The sequence below is a fragment of the Rutilus rutilus genome (assembly GCF_951802725.1).
Source record: "Rutilus rutilus genome assembly, chromosome: 10".
Classification (NCBI taxonomy): domain Eukaryota; kingdom Metazoa; phylum Chordata; class Actinopteri; order Cypriniformes; family Leuciscidae; genus Rutilus; species Rutilus rutilus.
In genome coordinates this window covers 7654698-7680441 of record NC_140215.1, presented here as the reverse complement: position 1 = coordinate 7680441, position 25744 = coordinate 7654698, and the positions used below count along the sequence as shown (strand labels likewise).

Genomic DNA, 25744 nt, shown 5'->3' with positions numbered 1-25744 from the left:
TTTTGCAATGGAACACAAAGTTTCTCAGAGGGACGCAAACATTTTGCGAGTGAATGCAAAGTTTCTATACGTTTGACTCACTTGGCTCTTGTCACATGCTGAAACCTTAGTATCATTCATACAGAGCACTTGAGGATAAGTGCAGTGTGAGCTGAGGTCTTCTTCCACCAATACATTTTGCTCATCCAGTCTGGAGAGGAAGTGTGGAGTGGCCCTGTGTCCTGAGGAAATCAAATTGCATTGTAATATGCACTGAATATGAAGCAGAAATTATCATAGCATTATCTCGAACAAATAAAAATGTTATAGTTCAGAAAGGGTTGTCATATTCCAACTTGTGCCTCATTAAGCATGTTACCTGCCTTTATTGTTTACTGTTGGAAAAAAGTAGTAAGTAAAAAAGTAAAGAGCACTGGAGGTAAAGTTAAAAGTTTAACTGCGAGACAGCTGTATCTGAATGCAGGGTGAGGAATGACGCCATAGACACCTTCTCAGTAGGGCGACATAGCAAGGAAGCAAAGGTGTAACCCGAGAGCCCTGAGTTATGCTGTGTGATTACAGTAACATGCCCCTGACTAATAGTCCCCCTTTCATTCAGTAGAGAGCCTTAAAGACACCATAAAATCAAATTTGAAGTTTTGAGGCTTTTACTCTTTAACATTTGAGGTCATTTGTATGCTAAGCTAATCTATTCGCTATCGCTAAAGGTTCATTCATTCAATTCATCATTCAACATTATTCATAATTCTTTCTCTTCTCGCAAAACGAACTAAAATAATGACGACTCATCTTGCACTTAATGAAGTATCAATATTGATGTTAACAATAAAATGCTCTCTAAAATAATATTTTAATATGTTTCTTCCCAACTTCATTTTTAATCGGAAAAGACTTAATTTTTTGTACTAAAAAACTTTTAATGAGTAAAAAAAAAATACTCATAAAACAATTTCAAAGGGTCTTTAAGGATCAGGTTTTAAGCAAGCCTTAAGTTACAGACCATATAATCCATCCTGTATCTATTTTACATTTTCAACAGGATTTATCAACAGGTTATTAGTAAACGTACTTGTCAACAAAATCAACAGAAATTCAGAACACAATAAGAAACTGAAACTCATGTGGATATTATGACACCACTGACAAGCAACTTGCATGCAGTAAACAAAGTTAATCGTGATGTGTCTATTAGCCGGTGGGCTGGTGAATATACTTCCCTCAGTCACCACCTACCTCAGGTCAAATTACAGACTCTCACAACCAAGGGTACATACTGTACAACAGTCCTTACTCTTATTTTCAAGCTTAGTGTTGGCAAGTTAGATATGAAGCCCTTTGAACTGTATAAAAGGGTCACTATAAATTTCATCTAGAAATATAAGGCTTTATATTAAGTGTATTTAACTATGTACTAACATTTAAATCAATCATTTGATACAATGTATTGTGTACATGTTTTTACATTGCACTTATATTTAAAAAATACCAACCTCAATATCAGCAAAAGTGTTTTGCAATAAAAAGTGAACACAATAAAACATTTGTTTAATGCAAGTACATAATAGTTAAAGACACCTAATATTAAGTGTGGCTTGCTTTAGATTAATCACTGTTCCAAAAGGTTAAGTTACCTTAATTTATGATCATTTATGTATTATATTTATAATTTATCTGGATAATTATGGAAAGTTCAATAAATATAACTTAATACAACAAATGTTGGTAACACTTTATTTTGATGTTTCACTTTGGACATTCTACTAACTGTAGGTACTGTACCTTTGCAATTACATGTCAACTACCATCAGAGCCATTAGAGTATTAGTAGACTGTGCTTAATACCTGCTACCACTTTATTTTGATGGTTCCCCAACAGACATTCTACTAAGTACGTCAACTTATTCTACTTACCCGAACCCTAACCCAACAGTCAACTAATACTCTAATGAGAGTTAGTGGACATGTAGTTGCAAATTATTGAGAGCTTGTTGGGCTTGTTTACTTACCTATGTATGTATTTATTTATTTGGTTGTTGGTTGGTTGGTGTGTACAATTTATTTATTTATTTATTTTTGGACCCCATTTACTTTCATTGTATGGGCAAAACATATAGGCCTATATATTCTTCAAAATACCTTCTTTTGTGTTCTGCAGTCATACAGATTTGAAAGGACAATGAGGGTGAGTGACTGATAAATAAATTTTCCTTATTGAACCATTTCCTTAAGATCTGGAAGTGGATTTGTAAAAAAAAAAAAAAAAAAAAACACAAACTCTTTAAAAATAAATAATTTAATTGCAAAATGCTGAACATGTTATTTCAGAACTGTAACTATAAATAACTGGAGAGCAGACCAGGGCTTCATTACCATCACAAAGGGAATTGTATGCAGATCCATTGCAACTTGCATAATATATTAAGAAAAATAATAATTAATCTCATGTTGAATTTGATTATTGCAAAACATTGTTATAGTGATTTCAGTGTTATAGCCAAAATGAACAAATATGTGGTTAGTTGATGCATACATTTTTAATTAAAAAACAAACAAATAAAAAACACACATTTTTTATGTTAACATTTATATGGATGTATAAGGTTAAGTGTATATTTAGGTCCTGTGACTGATCACTATTTCAAAACACCTTTTTGCCTTCTCTAGTTCACTGCATTGTCCTGCAGCGTGACAGCATAATTTTTTTAACTACAGATATTCAATGTTGTTTTTCCGAACAAAATAATAGAGCTGCATGCATTAAATTATAAAAGAATAATTCGTTTTAGATGGAGTAAAGCACATCACACCAGAAGATGCGTCAAAAGAGTTTTTATATCTACCCATGTGCTCTTATATTTGTGCAAAGACAGTTAATTTTGTGCACACCAGTGGTTTTGTGACATGTGAAAAAGGTTCAAAAGTAAAGAGTCCACATCAATGAGTTTTCCTTATGTTAATGGCAAGTGTCCGTTATAACAACAGCAGATAGAGAAGCCACAAGAAGAAACAGAGGGTGCAAAAGCAGGTGTGCCAGTCCAGTTTGAGAACGTCAAAATCAGGGCTGCTGTTACCTTTGACCTGTAGCATGGAGCTGGACGAGATTGTGCCAGCTGAGTTTGAGGCAGTAACCATATACTGCCCAGAGTCTCTCACTGCAGAGCTGTGAATGAACAATGCATGTTTGCCTTCTTTATGGGACAGTTCAATGTGCTCATCATTGGCCAGTTTGTGTCCATTCTTGAACCTAAACAAAGAGTGAATTATGTCACACAATCACACCACAGCAAAAAAGGGCACTCATTAATACAGACTCAATGGAAGAGAGAAATTAGAGGTATGTTAAAGTTGAAGGTATACAGAAAATGCATACAAACTAAGGAAATGTTAGCTACAGGAAATCTAGATTAAAAAGTTAGTATGAATGGATATGCATGACAGTGGAAGAGAAATTAAATCGTTCAAATGAAATGGAATCAAAATGAATGGAATACGTCAACTTTTCTCAACAAACCTGCTTCATGCAGGCAGACACAAATATATGTCTACATAATTGGTCATCTATCTGAACTACAAATACTGGGCTTTGTGATGAATTTTTAGTTTTTAAAAACTGGATATTGATCTATATGTTGTATAATAATGAGAATTTGCCACCCATTTAGAAACAAAAGTATTCCGATAATTATTAATCTCTATATACTACACCACCATTCAAAAGTTTAGGGCGGTACAATTTTTTTTAATGTTTTTGAAAGAAGTCCAAATTTATTTGATCAAAATACAGTAAAAACAGTAATATTGTGAAATATCATTTCAATTTAAAATAACTGTTTTAATTTTTTTATATATTAATAAGTGTTAAGTCTTCCGTTATATATGTCTTTGCTATCACTTTTAAACAATTTGCTGCATCCTTCCTGAAATATTTCTATCTTTCCTTCTAAATTTCTTTAAAATCTTTCTGACCCCAAACTACTGAACACTTATATTATATTATACTATATTATATTATATTATATTATATTATATTATATTATATTATACATTAAATTGTTATATTATACATTACATTAAATTATGTTATATTACATTATATTATATTATATTATATCGAAGAAATAGCAAAGAATGTTAGTTTATAGGTCAAGTTTGTTATAAGCTACCCACCAGGTTAATGTAGGCTCAGGGAATCCAGTGACTTCCACCTCCAGTGTCACCGGAGAGCCCTCCATTACCGTGGTATTAGACAAGGGTTTGGAGAAGTTAGGACCTGTGCCACCTGCCAGTTTGCCCATAACCTTTTTGGAAGTTGCCCGCCTGATCTCCTCTCGAATGGCTGTAGGCTTGCAGAGATCCGAGTCCAGCTCTGTGGTTAATGGGGTTGGGGTAGCATGCATGTTATTGGGCTGAGCACTGTGGCATTGACCCATACTGGACTCGTGCACACACTTTTGCATATCAGTATGACTCTCATGCACTGAGTAAAGCGTTTCAGTGATGCTGCCTGGTGGTGGGTTGCCAGATTTCTTTAAGATGCTGGAGATGGTGTTTGACACAAGACTAGGAGCAGGTACTGTGAGGGGGCTTTGAAGAAAGGAGGATGATTCTGCTCTAAATCTGGCCCCCGAGCCAGTGGTGGGAGATGGGTAGCTCTCGGCCTGGCACGACATCCACTCCTGTTGCCTCTGGTTTAGGGTGTCACCCTGCTGGGAGTGGAACTGGTGGCTGTATTGGTTAACGCGATGACTGTGAGAGCTCACGCAATAGCCATCATCAAGGTCATTTTCTGACTGAATAATGTTGGATTCTGGAGTCTCAGATAAGGGAGGCAGGGAGATGTCATCTGGGGAGGTGCACTCATATTCATCATTGGAGAGCGACTCCTCAGTGAGATGGTCAGGCTGGAACTCACCCTCTGGTACACTTCCAACAGGAACTGCTGGCTCTGGAGTCCCATGTGACAAAAAGTCCTCCTCTAAAGAATGGTCAGCTGCCGTCTATAGAAATAAAACACACAAATAAAGAGAAAAGAATGACTGTAAAATAATTTTTTGTTACCATATTTTGTTAGTTAGCATTTACAAGCTTAAATATTGTTACATTCCTGTTTCTCGTCCTGTGTGTCATTGTTGTAGTCCTGTGTAGTTTTTTGGTCTCCAGCTCCGCCGGCTCCACCGTGTTGGCCCTCGAGGGGAAAAACTACACAGGACTACAACAATGGCACACAGGACAGGAAAGTAAATATATTAACTCAAAAATACATGAGAGTTATTAAATCTCATGAGAGATGACATGTAGATACACAGTTGCTTATAGTTAGTCGAATGTCTAAAGTGGACTATTGAAATAAAGTGTTACCAGATATTTTATGTGATTATGGTGTATTATTTATACATAGTTTAAAAGAGTATATGCATTTGACATGTCTGTATAACCAGCCATAGAAATTATTAAAACATTTTTTATTAAAAAGTACCAAGACATGGCCAGGATGTAAAAATAATATATATATATATATATATATATATAATTTATTTAAAAATAAATAAATAAATTTAAGTAAAACAGGATTTATCAGTCACTTAAAGAATAGGCCTATTCTTGGTCGAATAGAATTATTCAAATCTTACTTATAATTTGCCTAAGTAAATAAATCAGTCAATCAAACCTTTTCAAAATGGCAAAAGGCACCTTTCCATTGAATGACTCTTATGTCAAACAAGGCTCACCTTGGAATATGAGAGAAAAGGATGATTTCTACTACAGGCCTGATATTTGTCCTCAGAGTTGGTCTTCTGAAGAGGATGCTGTTTCTCTGTACCATGCAACTCCCTTTGGATATCTATGATGATGGGGCGAGATAAAGTTGGATCTCGTGGAGGTGGTGGTGGAGGAGGAGGAGTTTCTTGTGAGTCTCTCTTGGTTTGCTGCATAGTGTGACTCTTCTTATCCCGCTCCACAGGGGAATGGCTCACATTAATGGTGTGGGAGTTAGAGATGGAAGTGTGCATTTCCTCTCTCCTCTCTATAGTAGATTTGCACATGATGGTCTCCACTTTGCTGGTCTTGGAATAGGCCTCCTGGGTGTGCAACCTGGTCTCTTGTAGCACTTTTTGATGCTCTGGATGATGCATGTCTGGCAGATCTTGGCTTTGTGCTTTGCGAAGCTGAGGTTTCTTGTTTTCTGGATTCTTGCCGACAGGCATCTCTTTAGTACAGTGTGGGCCTGTCATCTCAGGGGTATGTCCACTTTCCTTTGGTTCAGACTGAAGTGGCAACAGAAAAAAGTATGGTTTATGGTTAAGCGATTTTCTGAATATATATGATATATTTGCAATGCCTTTGCTGATGACAAAATTAAACAACGTTGAATAATGGACTGAGTAAATACCCATTATATTTGTCTATTATGTTTCCTTAAAGGCACCGAACTAAGACCATCATTACACTGGTTTTATGATCCTTGTCTTGTGATTTGTCTCCGTTGCAAGTTTGATTAATTTCTGTGAATTAGTTCAATTAATCGATTCAAAACTCTGAACTAATGATTCCTTTAGATCATATACATCAAATATTCACACAAGTATATTCACATATTTTATTTACAAACAGGGAAAACATGCCTTGATTTTTTTTGTTTTTTGTAATTGAACTTTAATTGTAATTTCCTGCATTTTAAATGGAATGTAACAATAACAAAATGAAGGACGATGTAATTCTGGCATGTTTGAAATTGTAAGTCAAAGCGTTACTGGTGTTTACCGTATCAATGGTGTCCCGTTTGTTGTTGTCTTCAGGTGTAAGAGGTTGTTTCAAAGTCTCTAGCTACAGAAAGAGTTCATTTGAAAATATTGGTAAAAGTATATTTCATAAATAATCTCAGATGGATGTACCAAGTACAATATTATGTTTGGTGTTTTCATCACCTGAAGTTTGGCCTCAAGGTCCAGTAGTCCATTTGAGAGTTCTTTTATTGATTCCACAATTTCATGGTGTTTGTTAATTGTTTTCTCCATATATTTCTTTCCATCTTCAGCACCTACATTTAAAAAATCAGTCACACTGTAAGGCCCACAACACTTCAACTGACTAACTAAATGTCCTTCAGGGTTATATCTACAGTATAACATGAAAACATTGGGGAAAAAATCATTTTGACACGCCTGCCAGTTGTTTAACTGGATTTGTTTTATCATATTGTTCTAGTGTTTCTGATGGGGTGGAATTGACCCGAAACATTTGCTACTATGTTGGATAAGTCCATGTCCACCTTGTAAAAGCACATTATGTCAAAGTTGAGTAATTCTAGCTTTTAAATTGATCAGAGGAACATTATAAAGAATTTTAAGGGTTAAAACTATTAATTCCCAAATTGCTGCTATTGCGTTTACACATTGGACTCTCTAAGAAGTAACATAAATAAACGAGGGTTATATGCTCTGTTCTATTCATTGGAATGCTAAAGAATACATTCCTCCAAACAATATTTCAGAATGCATTCTCAGTTTCTCACCATGTAGCCGCACTGCCAGCTCTGTGATCTGGCTTATTCTCTCCTCTTGCTGTGGTATTGTGGGCCACACAAATTTTTCAAACTGTTTGTAGAGAGAGCTGACTGCTTCCTTAGTCTTACATTGGGAGGAATATTTACCCACACGGACAACTGTGGAACTTGCCTCGTCGCACCAGAACTGATACTGTGTTTAAAATGAAAGGTGAGAGGAGAGACTATTTTCAGAGACTATTTATAGACATTTACTGAGCGACTGCTTTGAAGGCAAACATAAGTTAAAGCAAAGCCAATTCTTTTTGTTTCAACTTAATTTAGCAGCATTAGTAATGGGAAGATGTAAGAGTAAACAGAAATGTAAAACTTTGAAGGAAATTAAAAATTCTATAAATTCCACACCAGGATTATAAATTGAACATGTAAAATTGCTGCTGAATTGTGATAGTAGCTCCTATTGGCTCATTATACTGTATGTTCCTGGTGCACCCCACCTCCTCTAAGGCTTGCTGGAGCTTGACATTCATATCCAGGTTCTGTTTGTACTCCTCCACTGCCCTGTCAAAGTCGCACACCTGTCTCTGCAGCTCATTTAAGGCATCCTCAATCTCTCTGAGGCTGTTGCCAATTAAATGCCTCTCACTGCTGCTGGAGACTTTCAGAGTGAACGCTTGCAGCTTCTTCTTCAAAACCTACAAAAGGGAGGGATTTGAATGTTACATTATATAAATATAAGACTCTCAAAGCATTAAACAAAAGGAAGAAATCTCCTTTAGGTATATGTCTGTATAATTGTGTCACTGCTGAGCCAAAGATTCTGAAGAAAACATTAATAAAATGAGTGCAAGTAAAAGAGGGCTTCCTTACCTGCAGCTTTTCAATGTAAATCTCAATTTGCTGGAGCTGATTTTTCACCACCTTTACGTTTCTCGACTTCTCGGTTTTCTTCATGTAGTTGAATTTCAAATTGTTGAATTTCTTTTTGAGATCTTTAAAGGACTCTCTCATCTAAAATAAAGGATTCAGGAAAAACATGTAAATAAGTGCCTAAAAAGTGCCTAAAACACTCCACTAAAAGACAGCTAAGGGTGAATGAAGAAATAGTATGTCCACAAGTTAAGAAATTGTAAAGAATTTTAATATAATTAACTGCATGTATTTTAGGGTTAGGGGTTAGGATTAGGTTCATAGTTAATACTACAGTAACTACATGTAACGTGTAACAAGAACACTAAAATAAAACACACAAAAAACACACAAGGAGAAATTTTGGGTAGCCTAATATATAAGTGCCACAGCATGTATAGTAAAGTACAGAGAAATTTAATGTTGAAGCGGGATTTGAGCAAACACAGTTTTAACGCTGAGCATGTGGGGGAGGGGTGCGATTTTCGAGTAATAATCGAATAATTCCCAGCGATCATTGAATATTATTTTTGCTTGAAATGCCCATCCCTAATAAAGTCAGACTTGTGTGATGTACAGTTGCATTTGTGTGTATAACAGAATTGTGAGATAAAAAGTCGCAAATATCTTGTTTTGTTTTTTTATTCCGTGGTGGAAACAAGCTTCCATATGTTTCTGATTGCTTTTAGGAGGAAAAGCTGTCCATAAATGCTGGTCGAGGATCAGTTTTCTCCGTAATAAAGAATATTGGCAATCCTCTCGTTATAATAAGCAGTAAGACATTTATTGTGCATCAGCTTCACTGATAATAATGGAACTTTGTGAAATCGCAATGAAATTGTATAACCGCTTTTAATTAGGCTATAATAAAATGAGCTTTCTAATAAAAAAAGTTTTCTGCCATGCCAAATCCATATGGTAAATGTTTTTAAAGGGGAATCGCATATCCTCATGGTGTTGGTATTATTATTATTAAATGCAGGATGTTATTGTTTTGAGACTTCAGTGCCCCAACCCCAACCCAAATTTTAGGTTGAACTATCCCTTTGAAACCCCTTTCTAAAACCACAATATCCGCCTCGCTTAACATGCTGATTATGAAACGTGTAACCACATATGAGATTAGTTGTACATGTATGTGGGGAGGATCTCTAGCAGAGGGCAGAGTGCAGTTCGGTGAGTCCAGGGGGATTATTTTAGAGGGATTAATTGTCAGACAGGTGGATGTTTTATAATGCAGATCCATTTCTGTCCAGCCTGATGAGCTTTTGCAATGGTGTCCTGTCTCCAAATGACAGGCTCAAGTGTCGCCCAAAGACAGCTGCAGCCCAGCTTAGAGCCTGTTAAAGAAGCCTCATGATTGTCTTACTGGATTTTTCCAACAGGGGGCTGTAGAGGAAATTTCTGCTGCAGCCCAAACAGAGGGAGATGCATGGAAGAAAGTTCAGTTTAACCACATTAATGGTTCCCATCTAAACAACTTACTCAAACTGTGCTCAGTAAACATTTATGGTGGCACTGTTTTTTCATGGCCTTGTGATCTGTAAAACAAGGAATGAGGGGTTTCTGTAGACCAAACTGGTGAATATCACAGCATAATAAAGATGTAAGTCATTGATGGCCATCTTGAGTGCAATTAGATCCACTACTTAACAGGACAGTAAGAAATGTTACTTCTAATTCAACTCTAAAATATAAAGGAGTCAGCACGACTACAGTGAAATATCCTTTCAGTAACATATGAAAGCTTCTGTAAGCAGTACACTGGACTTGTGAACTCACAGTAAGAGAAATAGAGTCACTCCTCCTTGCAGATGAACAGCAGCAACTGTCCAAGCTAAAATATCAGCTTGTTTACTCATGCATAATATTTATGACTGGATGGTGGATCGATGCATGACTGACGTGACAACAATATGGTGACTCACATGGACATTGAATTTGATACTATGTTGAGTCATGCTTTATTCTGTGGTGATTTACAGTTTAATTAAAAATGTATTATTCTCTCCATTTTTGCTGTCGATCACATACTATACACTATTGTTCAAAAGTTTGGGGACATTTTGTTTTTTTCCAGTGAGGATGCATTACATTGTTCAAAAGTGACAGTAAAGACTTTAAACATTGTTACAACAATTACAAATAAATGCTATTCTTTTGAATTTTCTATTCATAAAAGAATCCTGATCATGGTTTCCACAAAAATATAATATTGTTTTCAACATTGAAAATTCAGCTTTGCATCACAGAAACAAACTACATTTTAAAGTATATTAAAATAGAAAACAGTTATTTTAAATGGTAATCGTGTTTCACAATAGTACTGTTTTTACTGTATTTGATCAAATAAATGCAGCCAGAGACTTCTTTCAAAAATATAATAAAATCTTATCCACCCCATTCTTTTGAACAGTACTGTACGGAACCCTTATACGTTTTCATTTCTTAAAAAAGTTTTCATAGTCTATGCATGCACCAATCCAAATGAAGTGAAGACTCCCTACATTTTAAAGCCACACTAGAGATGTTCGCATAAAACCAGAACATGTACAGACTCTATAAAGTACAGCTACTTTTAGAAATGTCTTTGCTCTATTTACAGTCTTGCAGCAGTCATACATTGAAATAGCATGACATCACGCGGCATGGTTAACTTGGATATGTTTAAGAAGCTTTGAATTTTGACTTCTACTCAGGAGTAAGATATAGATACAAGGGTTCTGGAATGCTGATTTACTAATAGAGACCCATGATTTTAATTGGTTCAATGCAACCCATGTCTTTGCGTGAAATCTCCTTGTGAAAATATCAAATGTTTTTTTAATTCTCCAGTTATCTTCAGAAAGTGACAGTGCATTGTCGGCGCCAATAGCCCCATGGTTAACGCGCCGACATATAGCGCAACTGCGCCTCCGGCGACCCGAGTTCGATTCCCAGCTCGAGGTCCTTTGCCCATCCCCTTCCCATCTCTCTCCACCCCACGCTTTCCTGTCAAAATCTCTACTGTCCTATCAAATAAAGGCACAAAAAGACCAAAAACATAACTTGCAAAGAAAAAAGAAAGTGACCGTGCATTAAACAGTTCACAAAACCTTCCAATATGTCACAGGTCTAAACCAGTGGTTCTCAACCTTTTTTGACTCAAAGACCCCCCCATTGCCCACAACAATAATAGGCTCCATGATTTTGCCAGTTGTTCATGATTTAGTGAATAAGGATTAAGCATATAGACTGCATCAACCAGATGAAATATTTTAGAGCTGAAATTATATTAATAAAATGTATAAAACGGCCATGGATTTATACGATTTTATTAATTTAAATGAAAGTATAGAAATCACAGTTTTATAATTATTCAAAGAAAACTTAAAAAATTTATTTTAAAAAACAAAATGTTTTAGAAATATATTGAATTTCAAGCTTATTTTAATGCCTGTTTTGTCTTTATTTTACATCATCTTGATACATCTATAAAAGTTTGCTGAGGCCCCCTAATGGACCCCAGACCCCTAGTTTAGAATCACTGGTCTATATGCCTGTGCTTATTCATTCAGAGAGGAAAAAAATGAAATTGTTCTCCTCTAGAGGGAGACAGAGAATATAATATTATCACAACAGTAACACATGTTTTTATGAAGACATTCTAAAATGTTTGAAATTATTTATGTTGCCTCTCACCAATCTCTAAAATTAAACTATTGTTAACATTTTTTGCAGTCCATGTGGCAGCTTAAAAAAAGAAAAAGAAAGATAAGTGAATATGTCTGTTTTCCTCTTACACATAAACCAATTTGTGCTGTAATCAAAAATCATAAAGGACATCATGAAACTGAGTCGTGATAGGAAAGTGCCCTGGGAGGCTTGCAGTGTAATCCTGGGGATTGACTGTTGGTTTTGTGGTTGGGGGGCATTAAGTATGTGATAAGGGTGGAATCCTTCCTGCTATCTGAAGTGATGAGAGACAAATGGCAGGATCCCTCAGTCAACAGAGGGAAAGACAAACCCTGCAGTTCACATGCTAAATTTAACAAGCTATAAATAATTCAGGGAGAGTGACAATGAGAGTTAGCCAACACATGTGTTGCTGAGCCCTGGATCTATGGGCTGGGACATTAACACATCTTTAAGGAAAATGACAGACAGTAAGGGCTGGACCAAAATCCTTCTTCAGTTAAAAGGGGATCATGAGGAATCAAAGCTTCAGTGATCTGAAAAAATTAAAACATACTAACTTCCAGAACCCAACATTTCTTCCCCAGTGAAAAAAGGTCATTTGTTGAAACTTAAGCTGCTAAAATTGGCTTGTTCTGTACTTTCCAACGTTAAGATGAATACATTTGAAAAAACGACTGCCATTTTTTGCACATTTAAATCCACCATTGCTTTGCACAATACAATGCAGGCTTTGCAAAGAAGCTGTGAGGGAGGGGACCATTAACAACTATATTGGACCCAACAGTCTTGTTTCACAAGCATAATGGTCGATTTTAACTGGAGTCTTAATAGCACAACAGCAAATAACATCTCTTTGAGTTAAGTTATGATTGCTTTGGGCACAAAAATATTATAAGTGTACCTCATGGGGAAAAACACAGACAAGTGCAAATAAACACTTATATTATATTATCTTTCTTCCTGTGTTCTTCCTCATGTGCACCTCTGATGAGATTAGTAGGTCAGAGATCACTACAGATTAGTAAATGACCTAAACCCTGACCAACTGACACACACATACAATACTCACCTCACTGATTTCTTCCTTATGAAGGCAGAAGTGGACGTTGCTTATCAAACTCTCTTCACACTTATTAGCCTCAGCGATCCAGTCAGTGCTTCCTCTCTCCAACTTTACCAGTTTCTCATGTAACTGCTGCACTGACAACACCAGCACATGCTTGGAGCATAAAGAAGGGGGAAAAGGATGGTAATTTGTGGCAGTTTCTATCAAATCAATGAGTATTGTTAATGCATCAACAGCATGGTTTCACATGTTCTGTTGACATTATGTAAAAAAAATTAAATAAAATAAAAAGTTAAACAATTCAGGTAAGGAAATCCAAATAATGCATGGATTTTTTGAAGACACTGAGGGCATGAAATATTGTTAATAGATCAACGCACCGACTGCTGCACAGTGTTGGTGAGGTCTGCACCCAGCGAGAGGGCCAGCTTATACAGATGGCGGATGTGACTCTGCCTCTCTTGGTGCTGAGTCAACTGAGTCCTGGCCTGACTGGTGTCACTAAACACCGTCACTGGTTCTGTGTGTAAGACGGTATCCAACTAAAATAAAATAAAGTAAAAACCAATTAATTATGCTTAGGCTCCAAATGTCAGCATCTAATGTAATGTAATATAATTATTATTGCTACTAGTAGTTCTACTATTGGTTAACCAAAATGTATATTTGTCTACAAAACTTAAAAATAAAAAATATTATTTTTAATGAGCTGGCCATGGTAGTTAAGGTAAAGAAAAACAGGCAACAAGTGTCCAGCATATGGTAATAACATTCAGTACTTGTTCAGTACTGTTTAAAACAAATGCATCCAATTAGTGAATGATGATTATTATTATTATTATTTTTACAACTACTATTATTAGTGCTTAGTCACAATTTATAGTTGTCAGGATGTAACTTGTGACGCTGGCTAAAAGAATGTGCAGCTTGGTTGGTGACTGAAGATGCTTTTAAATTTTCTGCATCACTATTTAATTCTCATGCTTTAATTATTTATTACTCAAACTGAAAATATCAATAATAAAGAATGAGAAGGTGTCCATCTATTAACAGTACATATCAATTCTGATTTTAAATCCATCACAATATCTGATTTCTCTAATTCTATAAAGTGTTCTGACAGAAACGGGACTTTACCTCTTGATAAAGCTGGTGAAATTTACCGGCCATACTGAGAACGGTTTCATACTCCCTGATTTTGTCTCTGATATGCTGATGTAGCTGCAGAAGCTCAGAAACTTTCTCGTTCTTCTCTTTCACTGGTATCCCCTTTAAGCCGAGCAGCTCGGATGTTTTAACCAGGAATTCCACCTCTGCATTCAGTTGCTATGAAGGTTTTAAAATGTAGGTTAGTTGTAAAGTTGCTCAAACAAATCATAAGCACTAATGAGAAAGCAAAAAGTCTTCTCTCACCAGGAATTCTGGCTTTACAGAGTTGAATTTCTCCTGTAGTTTATACACAGACTGAGGATCACCCCCCAAATCAACCTTTGATGCTGGAGCAAAAATCTCCTCCAATGCCCTTAAATCATGAAGAACCTGCAGGCAACATGTGCAGTCTCTTTAAATGCTCAAATAATTGAAAATAACATGGATGGGCCAACATTTCACAAATTGCCATATTCTGATGTATTTCCAAGTGAAATCCCAAGTTACCTTTTTAAGTTGATCTTTACATTTTTTCCATTGCTTCTTCACAGATTTTATCTGACTGTAATGAAGTTGCCAGGATGTCCACAAGTCTGCTAGTTCAGATTTCTTCCTGGTCAGTGTCTCCATATATTTTTCTACAACATGCCCTGCTGCTTTAACGTTTAGATTCAGGTTGCCACTGATCTGCAAAATAAATAAATCCATGCACACTAAATATTTATTTACTGTTTGTTTAAACCCCCGAGACACTGTCATAGATTTGTAAAGACCACTTATTGTTAAGCTTGTGATAAAATGCTCTACAGCGTTTCTTACCATGTTAGATGAGTTAATAAAGTTGTTGCCTAGATCCTGCATGGTGAAAAACCTCTGCAGCAATGACTGCCACTTAGCATCCAACACTTCCTTCATGGATGCACCTGCTCCTTCATTTTCCTCCTCTTCCTCTGGCTTGTTCTTGTAGCATTCCTGAAGAGTCCTTATCTGCTCCTCAACCTGTGCCACCACAGAAAATATCATCATTGGACTATTGGCCTTAGTCTAACTGGGTACTTCGTTACAATAAATATATGTCATAAATATATAACCATACCTCATCTGCACAGCGCAGAAAGTCCACATAGGGCCTGAGGCTCTCCACGTGTGATGATATGTTCCTCACCAATGTTTTCATCTCCTCTGCCAGAAGTGAAGCTTTGTTCGAAAACTCGACTGTCTCTGAGGATTCCAGTCCCTTTAGTTCTTTTATAAAACTAGTTATAGCCTCTGATTCTCTCATAGCATCCTGCAGGACAAAAACACCACGGTTTACAACGAGTAGAACTTTATAGGAGTTGTATAAAATAACACAATTCACTTTGAACTTTCCATATCATATTGTACTCTCAGTGTAGGCGAGTATAAAGACACCTGAGACTGTGAGAGTAGCTCAACATGCTTGTTAAGGGTGTCCTCAGCCTCAGTTAGAGATGAACCAGGCTCTGTGCTGGCAGACAGGATACTGTTGCTGCTCTTAATCCAAGCAGAGACCTGTAGAGATTCAGATCATTGAGGAAATATATACACTTTTCAGCAAGCTACTGTGAAATATTAAGCCACATTTATTGACATATAATAAACAATCTAATGATGCATTTAAAAAAAAGAAAAGAGTTTAAGCGTGAATCTCAGGAAAACAGGTTAAAATAAATAAACAAATAAATAATACATTTTTGCATTTGTTTAGTTTAATCAGCATACAGGCAAGAGAAAATATAACCATGATCCATAAATAAAAATACATAAATAAATTGTTTTAAAATTATTATTATTATTATAAATAAATTGTATTTGTCCTTTCAGCATTAAGGCAACCGCAATGACAACAATGGTGTATAATTTTTTATTATTATTAGGTGGAGAAATGTGCCAATAAATTTACATATTTTGTGACATTAGATAAATAAATTTGATTTGTTTTTAATCAGCATGAATAGAAAGTCAACCGTAAATAATAATTATATTTTTGCATTTGATTAGAAAGGCAACAGCAAATACAACTATAATGTATAAATACTTAATATAAATGATGTCTTTGAATTTTAAGTATTATTATTTATTACAATCATTTAAAAAATAATGTATCAAAAAATCTTGTTTCGCCCATAATTCTGTCTTATTAGAGGTGTCTTAAAGCAGTGAAGAGAGACCATCTCGTTTTTCTATACCTTAGCCACCAGTTCTTCGAATGAGGACACCAGCTGCTGCCTTTTGCCTGTTAGCTCTCTGTGGGCATGACACTCATGGCTCAGAACCTCAATTCTCTCTTTGATGTATCCCAGCATCCTTTGTAGCCCTCCAACTTGAGGACTAACAAACAAACAAACAAACAAACAAACACAGATGCCTGACATTGCACAGAGCATCCCAATCCACGGAAAAACCTGGAGTCTGGATATCAGCTGTGATAGGGTCTTTTTTTAAACACACTGTAGCATCTGCTCTTTGTCTTCTCACCTTTGTGGGTCAAGCTTCTGAAGGAACAGCTGACCTCTCTGAAGAGGCTCGGTGGATGTGTCTTTTATACTGCGTGAAAACTCTTCATGTTTCCTAGCAAGCTCAGGTAATGACAGAGGTTGAGTCTTCAGCTCCTTTATAGCAATCTCTATCGTGCCCAGCACCTCAAATGCCTGATGACAAAAAATATATAATTTCATAAAACCTTTGTATTTAATACATAAATGTGGATTGAATTTGATTCTCACTAATTCTTCTGCTTTTAAATGGTCCTTTCTAAAAAAAAGCCTTGCACTTATATACATTCAGAAAGTCTTCCAGTTTTGTGGAACAGACCAGCCATTAGTCAGGTGGGTAATTACACAGAAAAGAGAGAGTCCACAAAGCATTTGACCACTGGATTTACAGAAATCATCCCACTTTTGAGGAGGGTTTTCTCAACATTGCATATTGAATCAACTCCTGACGAACACTAATCATTATTTGAATTGTCACATTTAACAATATATTGCAATGTCTTTGGAAGGCTTTTGTCTTTCAAACTGTTTTTTTGTTATTATTTTAAAATGATTTATTTTAATTTGTTGTAATTTATTTAATTATTTGCTTCTCATTAAACTCACAAACCCCCTGCAGTTCCTATCTTATTCAATTCAATGCAATGCAATAAACAAGTTTGGTCAAAAGTAATCTGAAAGTAAAAGTTTCTGTAATGGTGTAGTTGCTGTTTTGATTCTCCAGCATATTCTTCCTGTTAATTATTAAAGACTGTTTATTCTTTTTGGATTCATGCGTGTTTGACAGCCTGTGACAATTACATCACCAACTTCAATTTTAGTCATGTAATGCAAGTAACATTAAATATATTATGCAATTTTAAATTTCCCTGATATTTCCAGGTTTTACACACTCTGCATTAATTAATATCAACTTACATTCTATAAGCACACAACAAAATTCACCTTTAAGGTATACGTGTCATTGATGTTTTGTTAAAAATGTGAACGTTTCTTCAAGTAATGTTAATCACAGGCCTTAAAAACTTTTATTCCTGAGGGAATCCAATGCAAATTAGCCTTCCAGGTTAGCCTACAATTTGATGTCATGACCAAACAGCTTGATATCAATGTATGCTCTCTTTATAATCCACACTCATATTATTACAATTTACATCTCCACTAGGGGGTACTACCTCCAACAACAAAACACATAAGTCACTAGAGTGCGCTCAGAAGAAATACAGCCGCTGAAGTGTTTACCAAGAGTTAGAGCTCTGTCAGCTCAGTTATCCAAACCTCAACTTAGTCAAAGCATGTGAAGTGCTACTACACTACAGTGCATACTTTATTAGCACTGCTGTAAAAGGCATTGCTCTCCTGTAGATGAGCCAGACGATTCATCATGAGGCTCCAGAACTGCTCGTGTGTAGTTTTGAGGTTCTCACTCTTCTCTGACAAGCGCTGAAGTTGTGTGGACTCATTCGAGGAAAGCAGATCTGATGCCTGCTGTAGTAACCTCTCGACCAGCACACCCCAGTCCTGAAGGAAGATACAGTATGAAACGCAAAGACAAACAGTATTATTTGTGCTAGTCCTGATATGAAGTACCTTTTAAACTGGAAAAGAATATGTGTGTGCTGTAATATTAGCAGCTATTTCTATATCAGATTTTAAGTAATGTGCTGTGGTCAAGCTCAGACACTTTATTAATTATAACTTGATTATTTTACACAATGGCAAGTAGATTAACAGTTCAGAAATAGAGATCTAAAGTTACTTTAGCTGTGGCTCAGTGAGGGTTTTAAATTACATGATGATGTCAATTTAATTTTGAAAGTTATATAATACCATACACATTTCTTTTTTATTAAAAGTATTTATTTAATGTATACTATTATTATTAAAAAAAAATGTTTGTTTTTTTACTGATGTCTGTGTTGTTTTCCCACCAAAATGATGTCACATCCTGATGTCTGGCTTTAGCTAGTAAAATAGATGTTTGAATGTGATAGAACAAAAACAGGATGGAAAAGTGATTTTGTGGACAAAGACCTGTACATTAATTATAGATTTAATCAATTAAAACACAATGGCCTGGTTTCACAGACAGGGATTAGATTAAGCCAGGATTAGGCCTTAGTTCAATTAGGACATTTAAAGGTGCACTAAGCGATGTCACACGTTTTTTAGGCTGAAACATTTTTTGTCACATACAGCAAATTCCTCACTATCCGCTTGCTGCCTGTCCCCTGAACACACTGTAAAAAAAAACGCGGTCTCTGTAGACAGCCCAGGCTCCAACAAACGGCAACAAAAACAAACTGGCCCAGCCTGGACCACGAAACATAACAAACAGTGTTCCAGCCAATAACCTACAAGAATGATTTGGGGTTGGTGGTTGGTGGGGCTAGTGCACGTGCACATGAAGGGGGGTGTGGGGAGTGGAGGAGAGAGAAGCATGAAGAGGGAAGTTAGACAGAGGAGAGATGTCCTAGACAACGACTAACGTTAGAATTATATTCTCTTGAATTTTGCTCAGCTCCCTCCTACTTTCACTCACTCCTACGAGTCTACATCCCTACCAGAAGCCTACGATCGGTCAAAGAGCGACATCTCGTGGTTCCATCACAGAAAGCCACAAAATCACTTTCCAGAACATTCTCATTCACAGTTCCATGCTGGTGGAACGCTCTCCCCACCCTCATCCGGAATGCAGAATCCCTGACAACATTCAAAAGACAGCTGAAAACCCATCTCTTCCGTGAGCACTTAACCTCATAAAAAAAAAAAAAACCTTCCCTTTCCCTTCAAAACCTCACTTATCGGGCTTATGCTACTCTGAATAATGCCTGAACTTCGTATTTTGAGCACTTCTTGCATTGTTTTTGCCTCTTCATGATGACTCGCTTAATTTAGTCCTAATTTGTAAGTCGCTTTGGATAAAAGCGTCTGCTAAATGACTAAATGTAAAATGTAAATGTAAATTTTGATATGGCCGACACACGGCCAAAGAGACGACGTTCCAATGAACAAATATCAAAGAAGAGGGAAAAGGAGAAGGAACACACAAAGTCAGGAATTCATGACTGTTTCAGGAAGCACGGAAGGGAGGGGGAGGGGACGGGATGAGGAGGAGGGAGGGGACGGGATGAGGAGGAGGGAGGGTCGAGCTAGTCTCCGTTTTGTTTGACAATACTTTGACCGTCAACAAGAAGTGACGTTACCCAACATCGCTTAGAGCACCTTTAAGTAGCTTCTATAATAATGCCTTAGAGAAAAACAATACTTATGTGCATCTTGAGACAAAACAATGGCACTGACATATTTTAAGATATGTCAGTGCAATATCTCACTATCTGCAATATCTCACCCCAATGTCTTTCTTTCCTCAGTGGGAGAGAAATTATGTTTTTTGAGCGTGCCGGCGTGACCTTTCAACGTGATGACGTAGTTCCCTGTCCGTTTGTTGATCAGCTCAATCCGAACTATTGAAGGTAAAAAGTCTATAAATTATAAAAAAGAATCGAAAATGACATATCGTTTCGCTAGATAACAACCTCTTCTTCAGCTGTGATCGCGTACAGCCCTTTTAAACACTTCAAAGACTTTTGAAACTGCATTGATTTGGACTTAAAAACGATGGTAACCAATGAAGTCCATTGTTAGAAGAAAAATCCAGAAATGTTTTCCTCAAAAAACATAATTTCTCTCCCACTGAGGAAAGAAAGACATGGATATCTTGGATGACATTGGGGTGAGTAAATTATTAGGAAATTTTCATTTTGGGGTGAACTAATCCTTTAAGCCTTGTCTGTGAAACTGGAGGAATGTGTTTTGTTTTGAAACAGCACATGACACCTGAGACAGAGCAAAGATGGCAATACAATTATTTAAAATTAAATTATGACATTTACTCATTGTATTGTGAGAAAAAAATACTGTATGTTTTCCATCTTGAACCCCACTAGGTTTAATATTTTATCCAATATATTAAGGCATATGTGATTTATTTTACATTTATTTTATTTTACTGTGAATTTAAACTGAAGCCAAATGTTTATTAAAGGGATAGTTCACTTTGAAATTAATTTTTGATATGTTTTAGCTTACCTCAAGGGCATCCAAGATGTAGGTGTCTTTGTTTCCGCAGTAGTTTCAATTTTGATATTTTTAGGTCAAACCGTTCTTGTCTGTCAGTCATATAATGCAGGTCGATGGTCACTGTCTCAAAACACAAGCACAGAGTCCAAATTAAAACAATTCCCCATCGTCCAAATTAAACAATTCCCCATCGTAAGTACACATTGATGGCCTAAGACACGAAACGAGCGGTTTGTGTGAGAAAACGAACAGTATTTATATCGTTGCTATCTCTTGAACACAGCACACGTCCAAATGATCTGACGGCGCGGGCGGGTATAGATATATACATAGATGTCGCCTTGGCTACGGTTTCGTTCCAATGAACTGCAGTAGCGAAGGCGACATATAGTGTATACTTCTATACCCGCCCGCGGGCGGGTATAGATGTATACACTAGATGTCGCTTGGCTACGGTTTTGTTCCAATGAACTGCAGTAGCCAAGGCGACATCTATTTATATATCTATACCCGCCCGCGCCGTCAGATCATTTGGACGTGTGCTGTGTTCAAGAGATAACAACGATATAAATACTGTTCGTTTTCTCACACAAACCGCTCGTTTCGTGTCTTAGGCCATCAATGTGTACTTACGATGGGGAATTGTTTAATTTGGACGATGGGGAATTGTTTTAATTTGGACTCTGTGCTTGTGTTTTGAGACAGTGACCATCGACCTGCATTATATGACTGACAGACAAGAACGGTTTGACCTAAAAATATCAAAATTGAAACTACTGCGGAAAAAAAGACACCTACATCTTGGATGCCCTTGAGGTAAGCTAAAACATACCAAAATTTTATTTCAAAGTGAACTATCCCTTTAAAAAGTGATCTCTTACCTTGGCTTTCTGTTCAAACTCTTTGCATTCATGTAGTAAGTCCTCATTTTCTGACAGAGATGAACCCAGCTGACTTTTTTCCAAGACCAAAGTAGTCTTTTCCTTAAACCATTGTGTTACCTGTTTAAAAGCACACATTACACAGTTTTAAGATGCAACAGTGTGAGAAGTGTGAGACCTGAAGTATAATTGTGTAGTAAACTTTACAATTGAATTCAAAATTAAATTACAAATGATCAGCATAAAAAATAGATTAAAGTACTTTATATATTAAAAAATTTTTGCTGTCTTTAATGACAGCAGTACAGATCTGACATACATAAAACCTGATGATCATGTTTTCCAGCAAGATTAGTGTAGGTATGTTCTAAAGAGCTCCAATGGAAGCAAAAACATCTGACTGTCAGTTTTTTTCCTTTAATTGTTTTTTTTTATTTGATAATCTTAAATATTATTTGATTCACAGTTTTTTAATTCAGCAGTATACATTTATTATTATTTTAACACTGTGATTCAAAACATTAGTGAAAGCAGTAAGAGCATCCACTGGGATCATATCAAACACAAGTATGTGCCCTGTCCCCTCTCAGCATGTTAAGTATGCTGGACAGTTATTTTAGTTCAACATTTTTAAAAGGCAGCCGGTCATCAGCATGTTTTTGCAGAGTGCATTTGAGCTTGAGTAACCTTTACTATGTGAGAGTTTGTACAAATTAAGTGAACACAACAAAAAGCCACTATCATGAAAATTATGACTTTCACGCTAGCTATATTCATCATATTTTATTACCAAGCTATTCATTGCACAATGGCAGTAATGTCAGGATTGTGACTGGTTTCTGCAGAGCCCTTTATGCAGCACAGCAAGACATTTACTGTTTTCATTTTATTCTGAGGTCATGTGGTAGGCAATCAGTAAATTTTAATGTTGCACTAGCCAGTATTGTCTTGGACCTGGCGGCGTAGCTGTAGCATCCAGAAAACTAAAAAAAAAATAAAAAAAAAATTCCAAGCCGAACACTTAAAAATAGTGCCTCTTACACTCTTCTGTTGCAAGTCCAGGTGCAGCTGATGGCATATCTTCTTTTACAGAATTTGTTTTACTTAACTTGAGACACATTATATCCAGTTTCTATACTAAAAATGACTTTTTCTTCTGGCAGAGTGGCTTACCTCCTGTTCCTGTCGCTCCCACTGGCAAATGCGGTGGATTGTTTCCAGCTCATGCTGCTGATGTCTCATGCAAATGTCCACTTGCCTGCGTCTGTCCTGCAGAATCTCCATTAGACCTTCAACCTTTCCAAAGCTGCTTCTGGCCCCATGAGAAGCTCTGTCATACTGCAGGGCCTTCTCGGACTGGAAGTCCTTCAAAAATTCCAGCAATTCACGACTCTTTTTCAACACCAGCATTGACTTCTCCAACATCCCTGAGGATAGAGCACAAGCTTTGGTGTGTTTGATCCTACAGTGTCTATGACAGATAACAAAAAACTCTGTGCAGACTTATTTTGACGTTCATATGATGATGATCTCATTACAGTGTTTTTTACTGTCAATCTAACAAAGCTTCCACTACGGACTTTGTACTTGCTGCTAGGGTGTTGGGTGCATCATTAGTCAGTTGCTTTGGTGTTCTGGTTGCTTTGGTGGCTGTGAGTTGCAAGGGTGTTCAGAATGGTGCCTATAGTTATTTAGTTTGATTGACAGACAAACCTGGGGAACAAATCTCTTACCTCTTCTAATAGTGCCGTGTCTCTGAAGCAGTTCATTCATGTTGTCTGCAGTGGTCGACTTCTGGCCAACACTCTGAAAGTCCTCAGCTTCGTCTATCCTGATGGCAAACTATAATCGAAAAAGTTTTTAAAGGCAGCTGAAAAGACTGGTAAGATTAAGAGGCTTAAAGAAATATGATTCAAGCATTCAAGTTTAGAGGCGATACGATTTTTTTACATGTTTTTGAAAGAAGTCTCAACAAGGCTGCATTTATTTAATCGGGAATACAGTAAAATTGTATTATGAAATATTATTACAGTTTAACTTAACTGTTTTAATATATTTAGGGCCCAAGCCCTGAAAGGGCGAAGGCCCTATTGTTTCCGGTAGGATTATTAGGGCCCAAGCCCTGAAAGGGCGAAGGCCCTATTGTTTTCGGTAGGATTATTATTATTATTATTAGGGCCCAAGCCCTGAAAGGGCGAAGGCCCTATTGTTTCCGGTAGGATTATTTATTATTATTATTATTATTATTATTATTATTATTTTGTCAACCTTTCGGGCACTTTTGGGGCTCTTAACATGCTCGAAAACTCTTGAAATTTTGCACACACGTCAGAACCCGCGGCCATCAGGGCCGGACTGAAGCTGGTACCCGGGCGTGGCAGGGGGGCTCGACAGCGCCCCCTGGAACGGGATCCGAACACGTGTCCATAAATCAAACACGCTTGCATGTAATAATATGAAACTCGGTACACATATAGATCTCATCCGGCCGAACAACTTTCGTGCTCTAAGTTTTACGCCAGCCAAACAGGAAGTTGGCTATTTAGCGTTGTTTGGAAACGCATGCTGTGGAATTTAATGTACTCCTCCTAGGGAATTCATCGATTCGCCTCCAAACTCGGTGTGCATGAAGTCAAGACATTGAGGATGCTAAATTGCGGACGGATTTTTGATATCTCGAACGGTTTGGCCGTGGCGAGGAAACAAATTTATGGCGAAAAAATGAAACAGGAAGTGTGTTATAACTTCTGCATACATTAACTGATCTTGATGAAACTTCAGCAGTGTGTTCGTTGTAAGAGGCCGATCGCACAGATGTGACTATTGTGAGTCAAAGTTATAGCGCCACCAACAGGCAGCAGGAAGTACATCACTTTCAAAATGCTTTGAAATCAGTGTCTTATTTTTACCCGATTTGCTTCAAACTTTATGTGTACAATGTAGACACATGGCAGATGTAAACCTGTGAAAGGATTATTGATATCTTATATACTGTTGCCGTGGCAATGCATCAAACTTTAATATTCTTTTTTGATGCTTTTAAGACTCTTAACATACTTGAAATTGCATGAAACTCAACAGACACATCACATTTATTAGCCAGTAGACTTTTTCAGAAACGGGGGTGGTGGAATGGCTCAGTAGCGCCACCTTTAGTCAAAAATGGGGGTTTAGTTTTTCCTAGAATCACAAAACTTGGTATGTGTATTGTTCTCATCAAGACGGACAACTTTCTAATTTACATGAACCATCTCCGACCAACAGGAAGAGAGATATTTTGGTTTGAATGTGGATTTTCTGAAGAATTTTCTCTCCCTCTCTCTGTGTCTGTGTGTGTGTGAGGGGAGGGGGGGATTTGACTATTGCTTTTATATTGTTAATCAAGGTTTCAGGGGCTTTTGGGGTCCTTAACGTGCTCAAAAACTCTTGAAACTTTGCAAACAGGTCAGAACCCACGGCCATCAGGGCCGGGCTGAAGCTGGTACCCGGGCGTGGCTGGGGGGCTCAACAGCGCCCCCTTGAACGGGGTTCTAAAACTTGATCCATATATCAAACACGCTCGCATGAATTAATATGAAACTCGGTACACATATAGATCTCATCGGGCCGAACAACTTTACCCCGGTCAAGTTTTACGCCAGCCCAACAGGAAGTCGGCTATTATGGGTTGTTTGGAAAACGCTTGCTGTGGAATGTGAAATACTCCTCCTAGAAAATTCACCGTGTCCCCTTCAAACTCGGTGTGCATGTAGTCAAGACTTTGAGGATGCTAAATTGCGGACAGATTTTTGATATCTCGAACGGTTTGGCTGTGGCGAGGAATCGAATTTATGGCGAGAAAAGAGAAACACGGAAGTGGAATAACTTCTGCATACATTAACTGATCTTGATGAAACTTCAGCAGTGTGTTCATGGTAAGAGGCCGATCAGATGGATGTAGCTATTGTGAGTCAAAGTT

At 37.0% G+C, this 25744-nt stretch overlaps 1 protein-coding gene across 1 annotated transcript in view; it reads right to left on the bottom strand.

The window, feature by feature from the left end:
- ccdc141 (coiled-coil domain containing 141) overlaps nt 1–25744 on the bottom strand; it is a 71579-nt gene that overhangs the window by 2396 nt on the left and 43439 nt on the right. Inside the window, exons 4-26 of the mRNA XM_084421005.1 lie at nt 23520–23628; nt 22960–23213; nt 21787–21906; nt 18149–18343; nt 16806–16978; nt 16517–16658; nt 15720–15839; nt 15403–15594; nt 15126–15305; nt 14814–14993; nt 14571–14696; nt 14295–14483; nt 13538–13699; nt 13161–13310; nt 8375–8515; nt 8002–8199; nt 7514–7697; nt 6927–7039; nt 6763–6825; nt 5730–6266; nt 4168–4997; nt 3072–3244; nt 82–221 (exon numbers count right to left, since the gene is read on the bottom strand). Of these exons, the coding sequence (XP_084277131.1) occupies nt 82–221; nt 3072–3244; nt 4168–4997; nt 5730–6266; nt 6763–6825; nt 6927–7039; nt 7514–7697; nt 8002–8199; nt 8375–8515; nt 13161–13310; nt 13538–13699; nt 14295–14483; nt 14571–14696; nt 14814–14993; nt 15126–15305; nt 15403–15594; nt 15720–15839; nt 16517–16658; nt 16806–16978; nt 18149–18343; nt 21787–21906; nt 22960–23213; nt 23520–23628 (4671 nt within the window). The remainder of the gene's footprint in view (nt 1–81; nt 222–3071; nt 3245–4167; nt 4998–5729; nt 6267–6762; nt 6826–6926; nt 7040–7513; nt 7698–8001; nt 8200–8374; nt 8516–13160; nt 13311–13537; nt 13700–14294; nt 14484–14570; nt 14697–14813; nt 14994–15125; nt 15306–15402; nt 15595–15719; nt 15840–16516; nt 16659–16805; nt 16979–18148; nt 18344–21786; nt 21907–22959; nt 23214–23519; nt 23629–25744) is intronic.